The sequence below is a fragment of the Brachyhypopomus gauderio genome, chromosome 2, assembly GCF_052324685.1.
Source record: "Brachyhypopomus gauderio isolate BG-103 chromosome 2, BGAUD_0.2, whole genome shotgun sequence".
NCBI lineage: Eukaryota > Metazoa > Chordata > Actinopteri > Gymnotiformes > Hypopomidae > Brachyhypopomus > Brachyhypopomus gauderio.
In genome coordinates, this window is record NC_135212.1 from 33,836,358 (window position 1) to 33,856,581 (window position 20,224).

The 20,224-nt window shown below is 45.1% G+C and overlaps 2 protein-coding genes across 2 annotated transcripts in view; one reads left to right on the top strand and one right to left on the bottom strand.

The window, feature by feature from the left end:
* Positions 1 to 4,131: 4,131 nt before the first annotated feature.
* Positions 4,132 to 13,644, bottom strand: lbhl (LBH regulator of WNT signaling pathway, like). Its single transcript, XM_076997458.1, has 4 exons — positions 13,263 to 13,644; positions 10,158 to 10,236; positions 7,605 to 7,926; positions 4,132 to 7,330 (listed from the first exon to the last, which is right to left on the bottom strand). Exons 1-4 carry the CDS (start codon positions 13,310 to 13,312, stop codon positions 7,149 to 7,151), a joined length of 633 nt encoding a protein of 210 aa, XP_076853573.1. The 5' UTR covers positions 13,313 to 13,644; the 3' UTR covers positions 4,132 to 7,148.
* Positions 13,645 to 16,364: 2,720 nt separating this feature from the next.
* Positions 16,365 to 20,224, top strand: part of veph1 (ventricular zone expressed PH domain-containing 1) — a 71,834-nt gene continuing 67,974 nt past the window's right edge. The window contains 2 exon segments of the mRNA XM_076994684.1: positions 16,365 to 16,445; positions 18,257 to 18,415. The gene's annotated coding sequence lies outside the window, so the exon portion shown is untranslated.

Consider the following 20,224-nt stretch of genomic DNA (forward strand, 5'->3'; position numbering starts at 1 on the left):
TCACTTTGCTGCTCTCTCAACAGATCTATAAGCACTGGGACATCTCTGCCTAAAATGACCGAATATGGTGAACTATTCATCAGTCCCACCATTAATGAGTAAACCTGCTCCTTTATTTCCACCTTTACTTCGGCAGTGGGGTATGTCTGTTCATCCCCGTGTATGCACTTGACTTTGAGCTGACCAGTACGGTTAAGCTGGTATTCGGGTACACAGGAGGCCAAGATCATAGTTTGGCTCGCCCCCGTATCAATGAAAGCTTTTAGCTTCCTCCCTTCTACTTTTACATTTAAAAGCATGTCTTTGGCATCTTTGGGATATAAATTGCTCTTAGTAGGGCTATAACATAGCTGGTTAGTACTGCTGTTAAGTTTTGGGCATACACTCACTCTGTGTCCTACTTCATTACAGTTGAAACACCTAAGGACTCTCCCTGGTTTAATCTTAGCGTTGCCCCCATCTCTATCTGTGTCCCTGCCAAATCTGGAGTAAAACTGCCCTCTTGTGGTAGATTTAACGTACTGCGGCATTGAACCACCTCGAGCTCCACCCCCTGACTCACCGGACTCTCTGAATTGGCGTCGTTCTTTGGTGAACTTGCCCAGCTTGAATGTCCCCTCGGCTCGTCTTGCTGAAACGTAGGCCTCCGCCAGCTTGACTGCTTGAAGAGTTGAACTCGGGCTGCGTTCTATAATCCAACTCCGTAGATCAGGATTGATCATCCGTAAGTACTGCTCCATGATGATTTCGTCTCCGATCTGCTCTTTGGACTTTTCGCTCGATGTCATCCACTTTTCATAGAGACCTTTGAGGCGAGTGTACAGCTCTTTCGGTGTTGTACGCGTCATCGCGTACGTCTTGGCATCTGAATCTTTGTCGGTAAGTTTCTTTGTTTATTTCATATTTTCGCAGTATCGCCTCTTTTACGTTTTCATAGTCTAACGCCTCTTCGGCGTCCATCGCTACGTAAGCGACGCGGGCTTTTCCGTCTAGCAGCGGCACCAAGTGTAGTGCCCAGCTCTCTTGTGGCCATGACGCCGCCCGTGCGAGTCTCTCAAACATGATTAAAAAATTTTCAATATCGTCTGAGTCTTTAAGCATTGGCATTCGCAGTGTTGGCCAGCTAGGCAGTACAGGCGTTTGTACTACCTGTCTGTTTGTTGTGTATTCCGTCGGTGTGGGCCTCAATATCCGCGTTCGCCTCTGCGCCGTTCTTTCGTCGTCCTCCTCCTCCTCGTCGTCGCGCTCTGCCTGTTGGCTCGCCGTCCGACTTCTTTGCATTTGTTCTTGGAGTAGGTTGAACTGATGCTGCATCGAACGCCATCGCTGTTCTTGTTTTGCAGCTTCTCGTTTCCACTGCTCATCTTTATTCCTCTGATCCTGCATTAAAGTCTGCAGCATGTCACATACTCTCTCTATGTTTGTTTCGGTAGCGGCCACCGCTTCGCCGGACGAGGTGGGTTGTGTTTCTGTTCTTTCTCCGTCGCTGGTCTCCTCTTGGAACTGAACTTGTGCTTGTTTCTTTGGAGCCATTGCTGTCGCCTGCACATGCCGCTGCCGTGAGTCGACCACCTTCTCGAGTCAGACCACTTCCACGGTCGTATGTCGGGCCGTCGCTGCCACCATATGTGATGTTGTTGCTACCTCTTTTGTTGAGGTTTTCGGTTTTACGCGTGTCTGAGCGGTTGGCCTAAGAGTGTGGGTTGGCGAACCTCAGGAAGGACTCCAATGTATATATTCCCAGAAGGTGATTTATTGTGCGACGTGAAAAAGGTAAACAAAACACTGTACAACACAAAATTAAACGAAGGTATAAATGTGTACACTATTCACATTTGTTGGTTTTCACTATACTCAAAACCGAAGAATGAAGTCAGCCGCAAGGCTATAACTTCTACGACCCAGTCTGCTAGTCGTTATATCCCGCCCGTCCGGGCCCTGAATCTACTCTCCCATGACTTATACCCTAGGCCCCGCCCAGGCCAAACCATTGTACCGTCCTAGGGGTGTACATCCCCAGCAACACTTTAATACATCCATTTCTTACAGGACCTGCAACACACAAAGCATGAACCCCCCTTCCCTCTCGAACCAGTGGATCCTCCTGGCCCAGAGAAAAGGGACCCCTGCTCCAGCCGGCACTCTTCCACTACCCGTCGACCCCACCAGATCTCCGGTCCGTATATTCATTTGTACATTTTAAATTGCACATTAATGTCTCTCTATAGTCCCTTAGGACCACCTTACAAGTTGGTGATGGGTACGCTGGTCACCACATCACAGGCTTAAAATGCACTTCTGCACTTAAAACACTTATAAAACACACGTAAATCATTTAAAAGTAATTTATATAAACAAATTGGCTTGTTATTTTGACATTTGTGCGCCTAAGCGTTGCGTTTTGTGTGCGGTCCGGTGACATTGTTGGCCTCAGTGACCCCTTGTCTCATGCCGCTGTTTGCGTTCCGGCATCGTTTGATTTACAAATTAAGCACTGGGCCTACCATAACAGTACTTCCTCAATGCTTCAGCACCTAAACTTATTAAAGCGGAATAACAGCCAATGGCTTGCTCATTTTAAGAGAACTTTCATGTTGCATTACACACTATCAATATTATTGTGTTAAAAACACAAAAGTGTGATTTTATCCGATTACTTGATTAATCGATGAAAAAATCGACAGAATACTCGATTTAAAAAATATTCGATAGTTGCAGCCCTAAAGTAAGCTGGCCATGGACCCAGCTAAGACCCGGGCAGTGCCTCAATAGTCTGTTCCCACCTCAATCTGCCAGGTGCAGCGTTTCCTGGTATTTGCTCATTTTTATCACCATTTTATCAAGAATTTCAGTGCCTTAGCGGCGCCGCTCTCCTTGCTGACCAGCAAATTGCTAGGGCCATTTAAATGGATTGTCTGAAACTCAAGCTGCCTTTGACGACCTCAAGGGGCATTTTGTCTCTGCATGCATCCTCCGCATGCCCGATCCTTTCTTCCCATTCATGGTACAAGTCGATGCTTCTGATGAGAGGGTTGGGGCTGTTCTGTCACAACAGTCTGGGACACCTCCTAAGCTCCACCCTTGTGCATTCTTTTTTCACCAGTTAATGCCTGCCGAATGCAATTATGATGTTGGCGACAAGGAGCTGTTAGCCATGAAGCTGGAGCTGGAAGAATGAAGGCACTGGCTGGAGAGAGCCTTCCTCAGTCTTTTGGGGGCCAAGGCTAGCCTGAGTGTTAGAGCAGACCCTTCGTTCTGGCCTCCTCCAATCCATCCTCCTGGTCAGGCCATTCGAGTGTCTTTATGGGTATGCTCCACCCATGTTCGCCGACCAGGAGGAATGAGGTGGTGGTGCCTGGGGCCAGGGCCAGGGCCTTGGTCAAACACTGTCGCCAAGCCTCGCAAAGCCTTGTTAGCTTTGCGGTCCACCGCCACAATGCCAACTCCTTGCCTTGTCCTTCCTTCCCAGGCAGAGGATCTGGTTATATGGGTCCATTCAAAGTGGTCAGCCGGATTAATCTGGTGTCCTACTGCCTGCCGCTCCCTCCTTCTCGGGTCCACCCCGTCTTTCATACATCGCAGCTCTGGCCTGTCCTGTGTGGCCTGACCCTCACTCCTGCGCCACCCGCTCCTTGCATGATCAATGGGGCTCCGGCCTATATGGTCCATTGCCTCTTGAACATCTGCCGGGTTCGAGGTCGCAGACAGTTCCTGGTGGACTGGTAGGGGTATGGGCCGGAGGACCGGTCATGTATCCTGGATCCTGCCCTGATTCGGGACTTTTGTTGCGAGAGGGTGACTGCCTTCGGCCTGCGGGGTCTCAAGCCTAGGAGGGGAGGCTCTGTCAGGGATGGCTCCAGGGTCATTCCACCTGCTTTAAAACCTTGCAGTGATGCTCGCAAACAAGACTCACCACGTTGCAATTTGTCCCAGTGAGCACATGTCCCATTGAGGCCATGACTCTATGACATACTATAGAGGCATTTCCCAGTCTCCTGTTTCTTCATATTTACTTTTATGAAACGTTCAAGCAATAATAGGCTACATTTTAATATTTATTTATTCATGTATTCATTCAAATGTATTTTTTCATATTGCGATGTTAATATAAAGATTTCTCGCCAACTACAGAAGAGAGAGAAGATGTGAAAGCATCAAATAGCTTAAAAAAAGTACAGAGAACATAAATTACAAAAACGACACTGCCTGAACAGTTCTGAATGTCTCGGGCCTGTAGATAAGGATGAGCTGCGTCAAAATGGTAGTATATCTGGCATGCCTGGCATCAGAATGGGCATCAGGCGGACTGGAGGAACAAGGAGCCCTTGGTCTGATGACCCTGGCAGGGGAGGGATGATGGGGTGATACCTCGTGTGGGCCACCAATGAAACTTAACATGTGAAATTCATGTCACTGAAGTGTGATGTAATCATGTAGCAAAATAGTATAATAACTATTGTCTGTGAGAGGGAGGCAGCTCTCTCTTGCTGACACTCTTGAGTGTGTGTACTGGAAATCTCTTGATCGATCCATCTTTTTATTTTTCTGTCTTTTGTCTAATAAATTTTGTACTATACTTTGCTACCCTACCCAACTGTTCTCATTCATCATTAAGGTTCAAATTTCAACGACAGGTTGCACCTCAGGAACACCTCACTGAGGACCAGTGAGGAAAATAAAGACAATACCTGCTGGAGAGTGTGAACATTTACCTTAAAGCCACAACATCGATTCATAGCACCGTCTTTACTCTGTAAATGGGGTTGGTGGGTCTGCTCTTTAACCAATAGTACTGTTTCCCATATTAAATGGCTTAAAAATGTATTATACGCATTTAATAATTAAAACAATGTATGCAATGTGCAGATACAGTTCAAGATCACACTGTATCTAGCTACATCCATACTGTTAAATCTAAATCTGGTAGCTGTGGATATGTACAGTCATGGCCAAAAGTTTTGAGAATGATACAAATATTAATTTTTACAAAGTCTACTGCTTCAGTTTTTATAATGGCAATTTGTATATACTCCAGAATGTTATAAAGAGTGATCAGCTTAACAGCAATTAATTGCAAAGTCAATATTTGCTTAGAAAGTGAACTTTATCCCCCATAACACATTTCAACTTCATTGCAGCCCTGCCTTAAAAAGACCAGCTAACATCGTTTCAGTGATTGCTCCATTAACATAGGTAGGTGTGGGTGTTGATGAGGACAAGGCTGGAGATCAATCTGTCATGATTAAGTAAGAATGACACCACTGGACACTTTAAAAGGAGGCTGGTGCTTGGCATCATTGTTTTTCTTCTGTTAACCATGGTTATCTCTAAAGAAACATGTGCAGTCATCATTGCACTGTACAAAAATGACCTAATAGGGAAGAGTATCGCAGCTAGAAAGATTGCACCTCAGTCAACAATCTATCGCATCATCAAGAATTTCAAGGAGAGAGGTTCCATTGTTGCCAAAAAAAGCTCCAGGGTGCCCAAGAAAGACCAGCAAGCGACAGGACCGTCTCTTAAGTGTTTCAGCTGTGGGATTGGGCTACCAGCAGTGCAGAGCTTGCTCAGGAATGGCAGCAGACAGGTGTGAGTGTATCTGCACGCATTGTGAGGTGGAGACTCTTGGAGCAAGGCCTGGTCTCAAGGAGGGCAGCAAAGAAGCCACTTCTCTCCAGAAAAAACATCAGGAACACACTGATATTCTGCAAAAGGTACAGGGAGTGGACTGCTGATGACTGGGGTAAAGTCATTTTCTCTGATGAATCCCCTTTCTGATTGTTTGGGACATCTGGAAAACAGCTTGTTCGGAGAAGACGAGGTGAGTGCTATTGCCAATCTTGTCTCATGCCAACTGTAAAGCATCCTGAAATCATTCAGGTGTGGGGTTGCTTCTCAGCCAAGGGAATTGGCTCTCTCACAGTCTTGCCTAAACACACAGCCATGAATAAAAAATGGCTGTGTTTGCCATAAATCAAAGGTGATAACTAAATGGCTCAGGGAACAAAACATTGAGATTTTGGGTCCATGGCCTGGAAACTCCCCAAATCTTAATCCGATTGAGAACGTGTGGTCAATCATAAAGAGGCGGGTGGACAAACAAAAACCTACACATTCTGACAAAATTCAAGTAACGTTCCCAACACTGCTCATAATATGATTGCAATTATATTTATGTATGTGATAAAAACATCTGACAAACACACATAAAAACTAGAGGGCAGCAGATCATGTGAAAATATAATATTTGTGTCATTCTCAACTTTTGGCCATGACTGTATATTCTCTATGTATATCCAGTTCCTGTACTCCCTGGTTTAGCTTAGCTTCTCTGTCTCGTCTCAGTACCCTGATGCTGCTCTTTGAATTTTAAACAAGAAATATGGAATTAAGTGGTGCGGGAGAACCCACACGTCCAGAACGTTCTCAGCTTGATATGTGCTTGATGTGGTTTGTGTCTCGCACCTCTCTCAATGGAAGACATTGAGGACGTATATTTATTTGGAACTTTGACCACTGGGTTTCTGCTGATTAGATTAGACGTTGCCCTGGTGTATCAGCACATTACTAGAGTGGGGTCAGTTATTGAAATCGCCCAACATGATTGTGATGGGTAAAGCTGTCGGAATGCAAACTTCAGTAAAACATGGAATTTATCATGAAGATGCTCACAGCTCTACAGGCAAAGTTGGTTCAGTTGGAGACTGCTGACTTCAGAGGAATTTCTCATACTCAAACTGGACGGACTTCTCGCTAAATCTACATTCTTGCTTATCTACATTTGGCGCTCAAAAAAAATTCTCCCTGAAGGTCGTTGTCTTGGACACAAAAACTGTGCCAGACCAACCTCTGCACCCCCCAAGGATGAACACGCTTGATTGTGTCATGACCAATGCTTATATTTGCATATATTTGGATTTTTTGCTTGCTCACAGACTGTTGTCCTGTTGAGAGAATAATCTTTGGTTATATTTTTTTGTCTTCTTCCTAATGGTACCTCTCTATATCCCCCCCACCCCCATCTGTGAACGCTGGTGCATTTTGATGTGTAATGACGACAATAAAGTCATACAACTATTACTATAGAGGTCCAGATTCTATCACACAGACTGGCTTCACTATACACTACCTACTAAGTCCTGAATCTTTTAACTGTCTGAACAGGGCCCCAAGAGGCCCCTCTGGGCTGTGGACAACACCAGAGATCCAGGATCCTCCGGGAGTGGGCTTGGAGGAAGAGATGGCGTGGGAGCAGGTGTTCGGTTTAAAGCAGATTCACTCTCTGGAGACAGACTTGGAGTGTCATCAGTGTAGTCACTCAGCTGAAGGTCTACAGCACAGAGAGGGAGGGGTCAAACAGTGGGAGGAGTCAAACAGTGAGGAAAAGGGAGAGAGGTCAAATGGATGGTTTAATGGATATAGTGAGAAGGGGAGAGAAGAGGAATAGGGCTTTATATCTACAAGGGTCTGCAGGTCTGTTTCTTTTTTGCAGTCAAACATTCAGTGTGCTAAGAGCTTGAAGAAGTTGCCTAAGGAAGGAATGTGAAGCTCTGGTGAAATCCCAGGTCCTGTGAGAACTCAGAGGAGCCCACACCCAAGCTCACCTAAAAGCAAGGTGTCCTGCTGAGTGTTGACAATGACAGTGGACTCTTCCTCGTCTCTCTGCTCCTCATCATCTTCATCCACCTCCTCTTGCTCCTCATCTCCCCAATCGGTGATACAGGCTGGTGGGAAACTTTGCTCCAGAAACAGGCCCTCATCCTCCTCGTCCTCCTCAGGCTCAGGAGGCCAGCGGAGCTCACCACTCTCCACCTCGCTCACGTCCACTGGCTCCACCACGATGGAGGGAAGGCGCTCCTTCCCCTGCTCTGTCTGTGCCTGTGATCCCTCCAGAGTCAGTACCACCTCCATCAGATCTGGGAAGATCTATAGAGAGAGAGAGGAGAGGGAAAGATAGAGGAAGCAAAAGTGCTTCCAAATTTCAAATACATCGATACATACACTATATTGTCAAAAGTATTTGCTCACCTTCCTCTCACATATGAGGTTGACATCCCATTCCTAATCCATAGGGTCCTATATGACATTGGTCCACCCTTTGCAGCTAGAACAGATCACCTCATTTGGGACGGTTTAGAAGTGTGTTTATTAGACCATTCTTTCAGAAGTGCATTTGTGAGGTCACATACTGATGTTGGTTGAGAAGGCCTGGCTCTCAGTTTCTGCTCTAATTCATACCAAAGGTGTTCTATCGGGTTAAGGTCAGTACTCTGTGCAGGCCAGTCAAGTTCATCCAAACCAGTCTCTGCCATCTATGTCTTTATGGACCTTGCTTTGTGCACTGGTACACAGTCATGTTGAAAGAGGAAGGGAAAGGCTCCAAAATGTTCCCACAATATTGGGAGCATGGAATTGTGCAAAATGTCTTGGTATGCAGAAGCATTCAGAGTTCCTTTCATTGGAACTAAGGAGCCAAGCCCAGCTCCTGAAAAACAACCCCACACCATAATCCCCACTCCACCAACTACACTTGGCACAATGCAACTGTTCTCCTGTCAACCACCAAATCCAGACTCGTCTATCAGATTGCCAGATGGACAAGCACGATTCTTCACTCCAGAAATTGCACCTCCACTGCTCAAGAGTCCAGTGACAGTGTGCTTTACACCATGACATCCAACGCTTTGCATTGCACTTGGTGATGTATGACTTGCATGCAGCTGCTCGACCATGGAAACCCATTCAATGAAGCTTTCTGCGTACTGTTCTTGAGCTAATCTGAAGGCCACATGAAGTTTGGATGTCTGCAGTGATTGACTGTAGAAAGTTGGTGATCTCTTCGCATTTTGCACTTCAGCATACAGTTGACTGTGGAATATTTAGGAGTGAGGAAATTTCACAAATGGATTTGTTGCACAGGTGTCATCCTATCAGAGTTCCATGCTGGAATTCACTGAGTTCCTGAGAGCGGCACATTCTTTCACAAATATTTGTAAAAACAGTCTCAGGCCTGATAGTTTTCAGGCGCCACGCCGGAATTCCGGCGTACCGACATGTCCGCGAGAGAAAAAAAATTGAGGGGGGGAAAAATCCGTCAAATCATAATGATAAACCACACGGGCGCGCATGCTATCTGTTTTGAGGGCGAAATATGATCCTTACGAGGTTCCCAAGTTACGATTTTTCGTGGTTACTACACATCTCCCATTTACTGTATAAAGCCTTGTTTGGACCTAAATGGTTCTGCGTCGTAAACGGAACTTGGTGTTTGGTGTGGGTGGCGTCAGGATTAGTTAAACGCAGCTATGGATTTGCCAAAAGGCTAGCTTTAGGATAGGATAACTGCGTATTGTACGTTATTTACGTACATACATGTACGTATGTTCCGATTTACACCGAAAATCGATTTACGACGGATCAACGTCGTAACCCGGGGACCGCCTGTATTTCAGACATCGGAAGAGCTTCAGAGGTAGATGCAAGATAACTTCAGTATTTTATCTTTATTCTGATTAAGTTACATTTTTATCAGAAATATAAGAGTGTTTTTTTTGAGCCGGTACAGGTGGTGAGACGATCTGGTTCATCCTGGCCGCCTTACGGCGTAAGGTGTAATACATGAACAAAAGCACAAAATGTATGTCCTAATAAACCAACACAAAATATTTATTAAATTTATTAAATTTTATATGTAAAAACTAACTATAATCATAATACTTGTAATTCTTTTAAATTTTATTTGCATAATTTCTTTGAGTTGTCTGGTATCCTTTACTTTACTAACAGTAATGAATAAATAATTATGCCTGTTTTTAACATATTGTGTCTAATCTAAATCTTTAGGTTACAGCATTTTCTCAGAATATTAATAGAAATTAGTTTTTTATTTCACTATAATGATTACCTGACTTATTTATTATTAATTAATTAAAAGATTAATTATAAAATACTCTAAATATGGTACACTAACACTCCAAACCCCCCCCCGCTCAGAAAAAGTTCAGGCTCAGGAATTTTTTCCCACCATCACCCCTGCAGTCTGCATGACTAGTTGGAAAGTGACTGGAACACCTGATTCTGATGGGTGAGCAAATACTTTTGGATGGATGGATGGATGGATGGATGGATGGATGGATGGATGGATGGATACCGGGTACCTGAAAGGCCCTGTCCCTTGTATCTGGTTGTGGAAGTTCGAATGTCCCTGAATCCTGGCGCCTTGGGCTTTCCACACATCTAAATAAAAAAATAAAGTAAAATGGGGTTTAACAAGGCCATCACAACCATTCACACTGTGTGTGTGTGTGTGTGTGTGTGTGTGTGTGCGCGCGCGCATATTTTTATGCTAACACTGTAATGGCTAGATTGACATGCTGCCCATTAGATCGCACATGGGAGATGTTTGCTATTTGTTCATCTCCCCCTTATATTTTCATCTCTGTTGTTCACTGATCCTTTCTCTCTAACACTCTCTCTCTCACACACTCACTCTCTCTCTCACACACTCACTCTCTCTCTCACACACTCACTCTCTCTCTCACACACTCACTCTCACACACACTCACTCACTCTCACACACACTCACACTCTCTCACACGCATACACTCACACACTCTCACACACTCACTCGCACTTACTCTTTCTTTCTCACACACACACACACACACACACACACACACACACACACACACACACACACACACTTTGTCACACACAGCCACATTCTTTCTCTCTCTCTCTCTCACACACACACACTCATACAAACACTCACACTCTCTCACACTCACCCACACACTCAGTCTCTCAATCACACACACACACACACACACACTGTCACACACAGCCACATTCTCTCTCGCTCTCTCTCACACGCACACACACATTCATACAAACAGACTCACACTCTCTCACACTCACACACACACTCACAGTCTCTCATACAATCACACACACACACACTTTGTCACACACAGCCACATTCTCTCTCTCTCTCTCTCACACACACACACACACACTCATACAAACAGACTCACACTCTCTCACACACACCCACACACTCACAGTCTCTCATACAATCACACACCACACACACACACTCTGTCACACACACACTCACACACTCTCTCTCTCACACACACCCCTTTTTGCGCAACACTCTGCAGGTTTATGACTTCTTTCCTCTGTTACTTCAGCACACAAAGTGACAGTAGATCTGGCCACTCCCTACATCTTCTTCTGAATGTTACGGTGTGCACCATACAGAAAGACATAAACTGTCTAGAGCAGACTTGGTAATTCAGCGAATGTGAACACCCACTCTATTAATGCTTTCTCTGTCTGCCACTTTCTGCAGTGTCTTTTTACACTAGGATCAGCCTGATCACTATGTTTGCATTCCTTGCCTGATTATATCAGAATGGATGATGTTTTCCTGTACTAATGCTGCTGATACAGGCGAGTTAAAAGAGTACCACACCAGACCGGCTTCCCAGCATGCACCACTTCCCCTGGTGCCCCATTTATAAGAGTGGAACTGAGTCTTGGGTTAAATACCAGGGATGTTCTGTCTGTCGGTCACGTTTGCCTGAGGATTTGGAATCATCTTTGAAGATGGACTTCAGCAAAATGTTCTTATATTTTCACACATTTCTTTCTCAAAAAGACCAGGCACGGAAATGATGCCAAACAGACTCAAACAGGCTGGCTGTGGCGAAGAGCTTACAGTGTGTTACATGATGTTCTTCAGATAAGGAGAGGAACGGTGTCATTAGCAAGTATGTGTGTGTGTCTTTGTGATAAAAATGGAGAGAGAGGGAGAGAGATAAATAGAGAGATAAATAAAGAGGGGAGAGAGAGAGGGACATGTACAGAGAGAGAGTCTTTTTTCCTTTTTTTTCAGATCTGTTTATGATCTAAAGAGTAGTTTGGTAGGGATTAAAAGGAGCTCAAAAGCTGTCTGACAAATGCAATCCTCTTTTCCCCCTTTTGTTCTCCAGACACAGTCTAAGTGTGTGTGTGTGTGTGTGTGTGTGTGTGTGTGTCTGGTTGTCCTGTCATGGGAATTCCATCCAGGCTTGCAAGAGCTTTGTAAAATGGGACAGCAGTGAAAGAAAGGCTGAAAGCAATGAAAACATGACTGTCGAACCTTGCCTCCTGTATTGCCCCCACGTTGCGCCCCCACAACACATTTGCCCTGCTCCCTCAGTCTCAGGACAGGACCCCTAGAGTTTGCTATCCATATATAGACTCATTCAGTCTATAAATGAGTTTGTCAAATCACTATTGGGGCAAACACTATTGTTGTTATTTAATCCCCCCTCACACACACACACAACCCTCCCCCTCCCCAATGCGCACATACACCCACCAACACCAACGCCATCAGATGAAACCCACCATCCTCCTTGACGTTGTACAATTGGACTACTGAGAGGGGTTAAGTTGGCCGAAGAGTAGGGGAGTGGGGTGATCCACACAGGCCAGGATACTGTCCTGTGCATTCTGTTTGTCCTGCTATCCTTATCTTCCTGTTGTTCTTGATGTCATTACTAACTGTGCCCTGCATGGATTTTGGGGATGCTGAAGTGTGTGTGTATGTGTGTGTGTGTGTGTTTCCCTGTATGTGTAATGAGCTTACCCTATGGCTCCTGCCAGCACACATTACACACATTAGAGTCATTATATAAATGTATATGTACACACACACACACACACACACACACTATGCTTAGTCATATCTGTACTCCCAAATGAAAACACTGCTCCTATACTGTATTCCTATACTGCTCATCAGCGGTTATGGGGCTTGTGGGTAATTGAGTTCAGTTTGGGTTCAGGGTACCAATGACATGTAAACAAACCTACTTGGGGTTGAGTAGCTGGAGGTGCCTGCTCCTCTGTTCATGCTCTTGCACATGTGCAGTGGTTAAGTGTGTGATTGCGTTTATCAACATCAGGAAGTAACATCTTTCACAAGCCGCTGAACCACAAACCGGAGATTTTTATGTTGGATATTTATGTACTCCTAACACTCACAACTCTTCACACCTCTGCACTAATGTGTTTCACCTATGATGTTCCTTCCACAGTAACATAAAACGGTGTTCATTATATTAATATACCACATACATTAGCCGCCTGCTCTCTACAAACAAGCACATTAAAAATACACACATGCACACACATATACTCTTCCTCCCTCTCTTTCACTCTTCCTCTCTCTCTCTCTCTCCTTCAAATAGAAGCTCACAGTGTTCTCCTACCCATCCATAGAGGTGCCCCCAGGTTCCCCCGGGTTGCTGCTGTGTTCCATGCAGGGCAGGATCAAGGCCAAACAGGAGCAGCTCCCACGGTCCCCCCTCTCTGCAGGCCCCAGCGGGAGGCGCTGGCTCTCCAGGGTGCAGCCCTTGCCAGGGAGCAGAACTTTGGGCTCAGCTGGGCACGTCTGGGCTGATCAGGGCAGGTCTGGGCTGGTCTGAGCTTGTCAGGAGAAGGCTGGGTCTTGATCTGCTTGGCCGAGTACTGCCGTTGTTCAGCGAGACAAGCAGTCGTGGTGGTTTGAGCGAAAGGGACGACAGTAACGCTCAGACGCCGTCCCAAAGCAGGAGTAACAGTCTGCTCTTCTTTAAGCTAACCACATCTGACATGCAGTTTTCCATTCATCTCTCTCCTTCCACCACCCCTCATGTCTCCTTCTCATCCCTTGTTCTCTCTCTTTCTCCCTCCACCTTCTCTCTCTCCCCCTCTCTCTTCCCTGTCACACTCCCCCTCCCCTGTCTTCTACCAGAAGGGCTTTGTAGAGGAGCTGGATTAGTGTCTGTGTCAATTAGAACTGCGCAGATGATGACGTCAAACCAGTGGCACCGCCCTGCTGGCAGCGTTGGGCATATACTCCAGCACCTGCTGTTATCACAGCACAGTAGATGAGAGATAGAGACAACATATATGTGTGTAGATACACACACACACACACACACACACACAAGCCCTACTCATACTTACGTTCCCCAGCAGAGCTTAACCCAGATCAGTGGAGCCCCACCCAAGAAGAGTGTGGAGAAGCTTTTAATGGGAAGAACACTGATGGTGGAGCAGTTTCTTCACACAACGTCCTAATGAATGCAACAGGGACCTGAGCTTAGATCAGCACTCTTACACTGAGACAGAAGGACTTTAGGACTCACAGATCTAATGCCGGGTAGGAACCACTTTTGGGGAATAAAAAAGTCTCTCTGGTGCTGCCAGTGGATATTTTGAGCTAGCTTGTAGAAGGACCGATCATGTAAAAATGAAAGTGACATCCCATCGCTTTTAAAGGAAGCATTAGCATCCAGTCAATCCTATTACTGAAGCTCTGATTCACCACCGCTGCCACGGTGGCTTTGTAGGAAAACTCACCAACTCTTCTAGCGCAGTAGAGCGCCCCCTAGTGGTCATGCGTCTTACCGCCAACACATTTCAGACTGAACTGTAGTATGAATTCACATTGGAGCGGAAAGACTTGATGTTCTTTTGGCAGTGTCTTGAAAATCATGGCGTCCATTCAGAAGGACACTACTTTATTTCTATTTCTTTATTTCATTTTTAGTATAAAACAAGGCAAAAACTTGGCAGGGTGAAAACACACAGGAGGAGTACAGTTACAATCCAGGGATCTGATTTTAAAATGTGTGCATGCAGCGTTATGGATGTCACATCATAGACAGGGTTATTCTTAGCCCTTATCCAGGTGTGCAAACAAACTGGTTCCGTATTTATCAACAACTCTAGCTGCTCGTTACACAGAAAGCGTACAGAAGGTTAGATAATTCTCCCATTCGGAGAGCACGTTATTATATTACTGATACGCCATGTACGCTCACTCCTGTTCTTATAATTGTAATATAATTTTATTTTCATAGTAAATGTTTCATAGTCATGTTTTTTTTCTGTTACTGCAGGTGTTGTCCATTTTGTGACGATCCGATCTATTTTCCGTTATCAAATGAGAAGATCTGCCTGTTTTGACAGGACAGTGAAATGTGGCAGGTTATCTTGCATAACTGCGACTTTGCTGCCACCTTTTGGCATGTTTTGGAACTGCCAAGCGTAGTTAACAGGAGCCCGCCTTGAAGCTTCAGCTGCTTGAATCAGCATAGAATGAATTGCCCATAAATTCACCATAATCAAACAAGCTTATGTGTCTCTCTGCCCTCTAATAACCTGTATATAATGTTTTAATGCCGTGTGTTCATGTCTTTAAATTACTCAGCGCAGGAAAAGATTCGTATGACGCTGTGTCATTCGTCATTACATTACCCAGTGCTTTGGAGTAGGACTATCACAGGCTTATAACAAAGCTGTATGAGTTCCCGTAGTAGTGGTGCCTTTTCGTTCACCCCCATATTGCCGCTTTTGGAAACGAGACGACAGACCTCGCAAAAACTGCACCTGTTGCTTAGAGTAATATTCCCACCTGACACAAGGTGTCGCATTGAGTCCACAGTAGTAAAAAAGAATCGTTTTCAGGGAGAAGTTGAGACATCTAAGTAGTATCGTGGATTTTTTGGCTTTTGTAAAAAGACCCTATTTCACCCTCTTTCTAACCAGCGCTTCTCACACGGATCCAACCAAACGTACAGGGGGTGAGTGACCTTGACCTACATCTTAACTTAACTGAGCCTGTACAATCCGATGTGCATGAGGAATGTAATATTCTCACACTTCGTCCCGGCAAGTTGTGTCTGCGCTTATCTGCATCTGTCTTCAATAGTGCGTAGTGATGCTTAATTTAAACGAAGCTTTCTTTCTTGTGCAATTAGTGTGTGCTTACCATGGTTTAAATGGACGTTAAAAATCATTCAGACACAAGTGTGTCTGTGTTATATTAGCCATGCACGCAGTTTAACGTTTTTTCCATACCAACTTGCTGATTACTGTCGCAATGTTGTGGCACCGATCTTGGCTACTATCTCCTCTGCCACGATGCCTAAACCACCTGCCACCTACCCCCCAAGATAAAGACAAGATTCTCTCTTTTTTATTATTTTAACACCCATTAACCCTAACTGCGGCGCGAGGGCAGTGTATCTAAAACGAACACGTGTTCGCAGTAATGACAGTGGCAATATGCTTTTACGTTTTTGTTTCTGGTAATTTTATTTGCTTTAATCTCTGTTGAGTGAAAATTTCTCGAGTTTGGTTTATTGCCTTAGGAAAATCCCGTGCGACTGTGCCGCCGTCATGTGACAACGCGGTCTTAGGAGGAAAATGTTGATCTTGAATTCCAGTTGTGGTCGGTTCCGCGCGCATTCCGGAGAACGTTAGGGCGAAACCCTAGAAGCGCGCGCTTGATGAACGCTGCTTAGACCTGCACGCGTAGGCTTGAAGGACGCATGCGCGGTTGGTTCGGCTCCTGAGAACAGGTTTCGAAGGAAAGATCACGTCTGTTTCGTGCGTGCATGTGTGTGAGTTCGTGTATGCTTGCTCACACTATATGTTACTCTTTAGAAACTTGAGTGTTACAACTTTCTCGTGTGTGTGTGTGTGTATTTGGACATTCTGGACTATTTTAGAGGTCATAACAGATGCTTTCGAGCCCTCTCTAATCACAGTACCGGGACTTGCTTGATGGCAGCCCTGTGGTGCTGTTGTCGTTTCTCTGGCCTTCTCTGAAACCTCAGTGCTGCAATCCATAAATAATGCAGCACGCGAGGCAGGGGGCATTCGGCGCTCACAACACCCGGGGACAGAATATGCCACCTGCTATTTTTCTTTGGTGTGACACTTTACCTTGTCTGCGTTCTTACACAGCGAAGCCACGTTCCGCTGTTCTTAGCGCGTAGTCACCGAGGCGTTGCCGTTATGTCGTGGATTGACCTGCTTCACGCCAGCGCAGCGACTGAGCTGTTTTACTGACAGCCTCAGTGCAGCAGGTGACAGGTTAATGAGGGACATTTAGGCCTGACTCCAGCTTGTGGACAACACACCTACAACACAGAGGACCAATTTGATAATCTATATGCATATTAAACACACACACACACACACACACACACACACACACATTTGTGTGTGTTAATGGCGTTAGAACAAGGTTAACTCCGTGGAATTGTCCAGATGTCAGGAGTGATTTCCATTCCTTCGTTTGCAGGTCCACAGTCTGTGACTGGTGTCCTACATGCAGACATTCATGACTTCAGACTAAAGCCCACACCCCCTCAATTAGAATTCGGCCCGATCGGCAGGCAAGCTCTACTCACAGGATGATGGGTTTTGTGAGCTGAAACGGAGGCGTGAGAGTCATTGCTTGCTGGGTGTTTAGCTGTGTAGGCAGGGCTGCATGGTGTCGGGCTGATTGCTAGGGTAAGGCCTCGTGTGAACACGCTATGGACCCCACTCCTCTTTAGCAACACAAAGGCGCTCTTTGATTGCACGTATGAAAGGCAGTCTGGAGGGAATCCCACTTTGGACTCCCAGACGCTGTGTTGTGACTAGGTTCTGTGTGTGTGTGTGGGGGGGGGGGGGGGGGGGTGTAAGGGGTGAGCCACATCCCCAAATCTGCTTACCTGTCTCCAAGACTGGGACTATGTTCAACAGGTGCCTATTACAGAGGAATGAGAGGAGGAACAGTTACACAAAAGACCCAGTGTTATTCATTCTCTCTCTCTCTCTCTCTCTCTCTCTCTCTCTCTCTCTCTCTCTCTCTCTCTCTCTCTCTCTCTCTCTCTCTCTCTCTCTCTCTCTCTCTCTCTCTCTCTCTCTCTCTCTCTCTCTCTCTCTCTCTCTCTCTCTCTCTCTCTCTCTCTCTCTCTCTCTCTGGGCTTTGTGCTTGCAGAGTGGTATAGGTTCACTTGGTTAAGTATTTACCAGTACTAGCCGATGAGTCCTTGTATAGAACACCCTGTGTATGTGTGTGCTGCATTCCTGAGATTGCTGAACTGTAACCTGGTGATTAATTTTAACAGGATGATTGTTGAGCCTAAGTTCAGTGGCATTTCTTGTTTTCATTTTCATCAAAAGAATGAAGAGGGAAAGGGAAAGAGAGTAAGAGATAGAGCAAGAGGGAGTGTGTGTGTGTGAGAGAGAGAGGGAGGAATATATGTTTGTGTGTGTGTGTTTGTAATGAAAATTCATTTGACAACCATGTGTGTGAGGAGTGAGTGGACCAGGGCACTGCCACAGAGTGAGCTGAACTTGATCACCCTGCAGAGCTGCTCTGGTCACCCAGATCACTCCAGCTCTGCTCACTTCTCTCTCTGTTTGCCTTCTCCCTTAGGCCAACGGGCATTCCTGCTCTGGTATCCTAGCAATGCGTTGCCGAGGTGCGCTCAAGCAGGGTGTTAAGCCCGAGGCCTTGCCCCATTGGCTGCCTGCCCTGCTCCGGTTCCTGATTGGCCAGGCCTGTGACCCCTGTCACATTTTCCAAAGTGTTATGGTAGGGGAAGTGCCTGGGTTCTTTCAGGACGGTCTCTAATGACACTTTGAAAAGGGCTTGCAAATGAGACACAATCCCAGACTGCTCTTTGTTATATGGACATATGAGACTATACTAATACAGCAATTATTTTAACAAGGCCATTTTCATATCAAGGCCATATTTCATTTCATTCTGTTCATCCTGTTATTGAGGATGACAGTCATAATTAAACATAATGTACTGTACAGCCATCTTCTGTCCAAGGGCCTGTACTAGCTACATAGTCAAAAAAACACAATGATTTAATTTGCTCATTTTTTGCATTATGTTATCGGTTCTGAATGCATTATGCCTTGTAATTTAGTCACTCAATGAAATAATAAAAATGATTTATTGTTGTAACTTATCAGAATGTTGTAGCTTATCAGAACACCCACACAACCCTAAAACTGGGGTCAGGGTGAGTGTGGGGTAGGTTAGGGTTAGGAGTTGTGGTTTGGGTAAGGGATAGGGTCAGGCAGGCTGTGGATGTAATAAAGCCGTTGTCAGAGTTAACCTTAGTGGAGGTTTATAATTGTTCAGTGCCCTATGTGTGTCCTGCTTGTGGTGTGTGTATGTATGTGTATGTGAAAATTCATAGCTACATGTGTGACAACCTATAACGAAGCCCAAACGTTTAACTCATTACAGGTGTGTGTGTGTGTGTGTGTGTGTGTGTTATTGAGGGAAATGTATACAGGGGACACTGAGCATTGTTCCCAGGAAGGCAGAATATTTTACTCTTTTATCACAGAGCATTTTCATAGACCTTACAATGTTCAGATACGCCTGTACTGCTCGTCTAGGATTATATTTATGTCACTCAGTAACTGAACATGATTCCATAATTAAACAGATAGCTTTTATCTTGATTATTACAGACCTTTATCTAGTTTCTCTTCCTTTCCTCCTGGTCTGTCTCTCTATCCCTCTCTTTCTCTACCCCTCTCTCTCTATCCCTCTATCTCTCTCTACCCCCTCTCTCTTTATCTCTCTCACTCTACCCCTCTTTTTGCCCATCTCTCTCTATCACTGTCTCTACCACTCTCCCTCTATCTCTGTCTCTACCACTCTCCCTCACCCCCCCCCCTCTCTCTCTCTCTCTATCAATTCAATTCAATAAGCTTTATTGGCATGACCATATTCGGTTACAGTATTGCCAAAGCAGTGTTATCATTCAACATGCATAACTCATTGAAAAATATGAACAATTCTAATTATGATGAACATGAATTTAAAGTTGAAGAAGTGAAAAGAAAGGAAAGCAAATAAATAACAAAAGTAGAGGAGAAAAAATAAATAGATCAACATAAATCAATGTGTTTACAAACAGGGTATGTGTGTGTGCGTTTGTGTGTGTATGTGTGTGTTTGTGTGTGTGTGCTACTCACTGTCCGTCATGTTATGTAAGGTAGTTACATATCTCCCCGCTAAAGTGCTGCTTTATTTCTTTTCTCCCAGGAGGATGGGGAATTTGTCATTATTAGATAGGGACTTAAAGTTGGGGTGAATCAGCTCAAATTTTGTGAAGTACATAAGACGTATTTGTTGAAAAGTTTCACATTCAGTGAGGAAGTGCAGCTCTGTCTCTACAGTTACACTTTTACACTGTTGGCACAGTCTCTGCTCTCTGGGCAGCCATGATTTCTTGAATCGGCCGGTCTCGATGGCCAGGCTATGTTCACTAAGTCTGTACTTTGTCAACGTGGTTCTGTGTTTAGTATCAGTCACTGTAAGCAGGTAGTCTGCTACAGTGTACTGTCATTTTAGGGCCAGATAGCACTGCAT

What these genes read in the sequence shown, in the direction of transcription:
- lbhl (XM_076997458.1), bottom strand. Translation starts at nt 13,312, where the DNA reads ATGGAACACAGCAGCAACCCGGGGGAACCTGGGGGCACCTCTATGGAT. An exon ending in CAAGGGACAGGGCCTTTCAG is followed by an intron (nt 7,927 to 10,157) that starts GTACCCGGTATC and finishes CTCTCTCTATAG; the next exon opens with ATCTTCCCAGATCTGATGGA. An exon ending in GCAGGACACCTTGCTTTTAG is followed by an intron (nt 7,331 to 7,604) that starts GTGAGCTTGGGT and finishes TCTGTGCTGTAG; the next exon opens with ACCTTCAGCTGAGTGACTAC.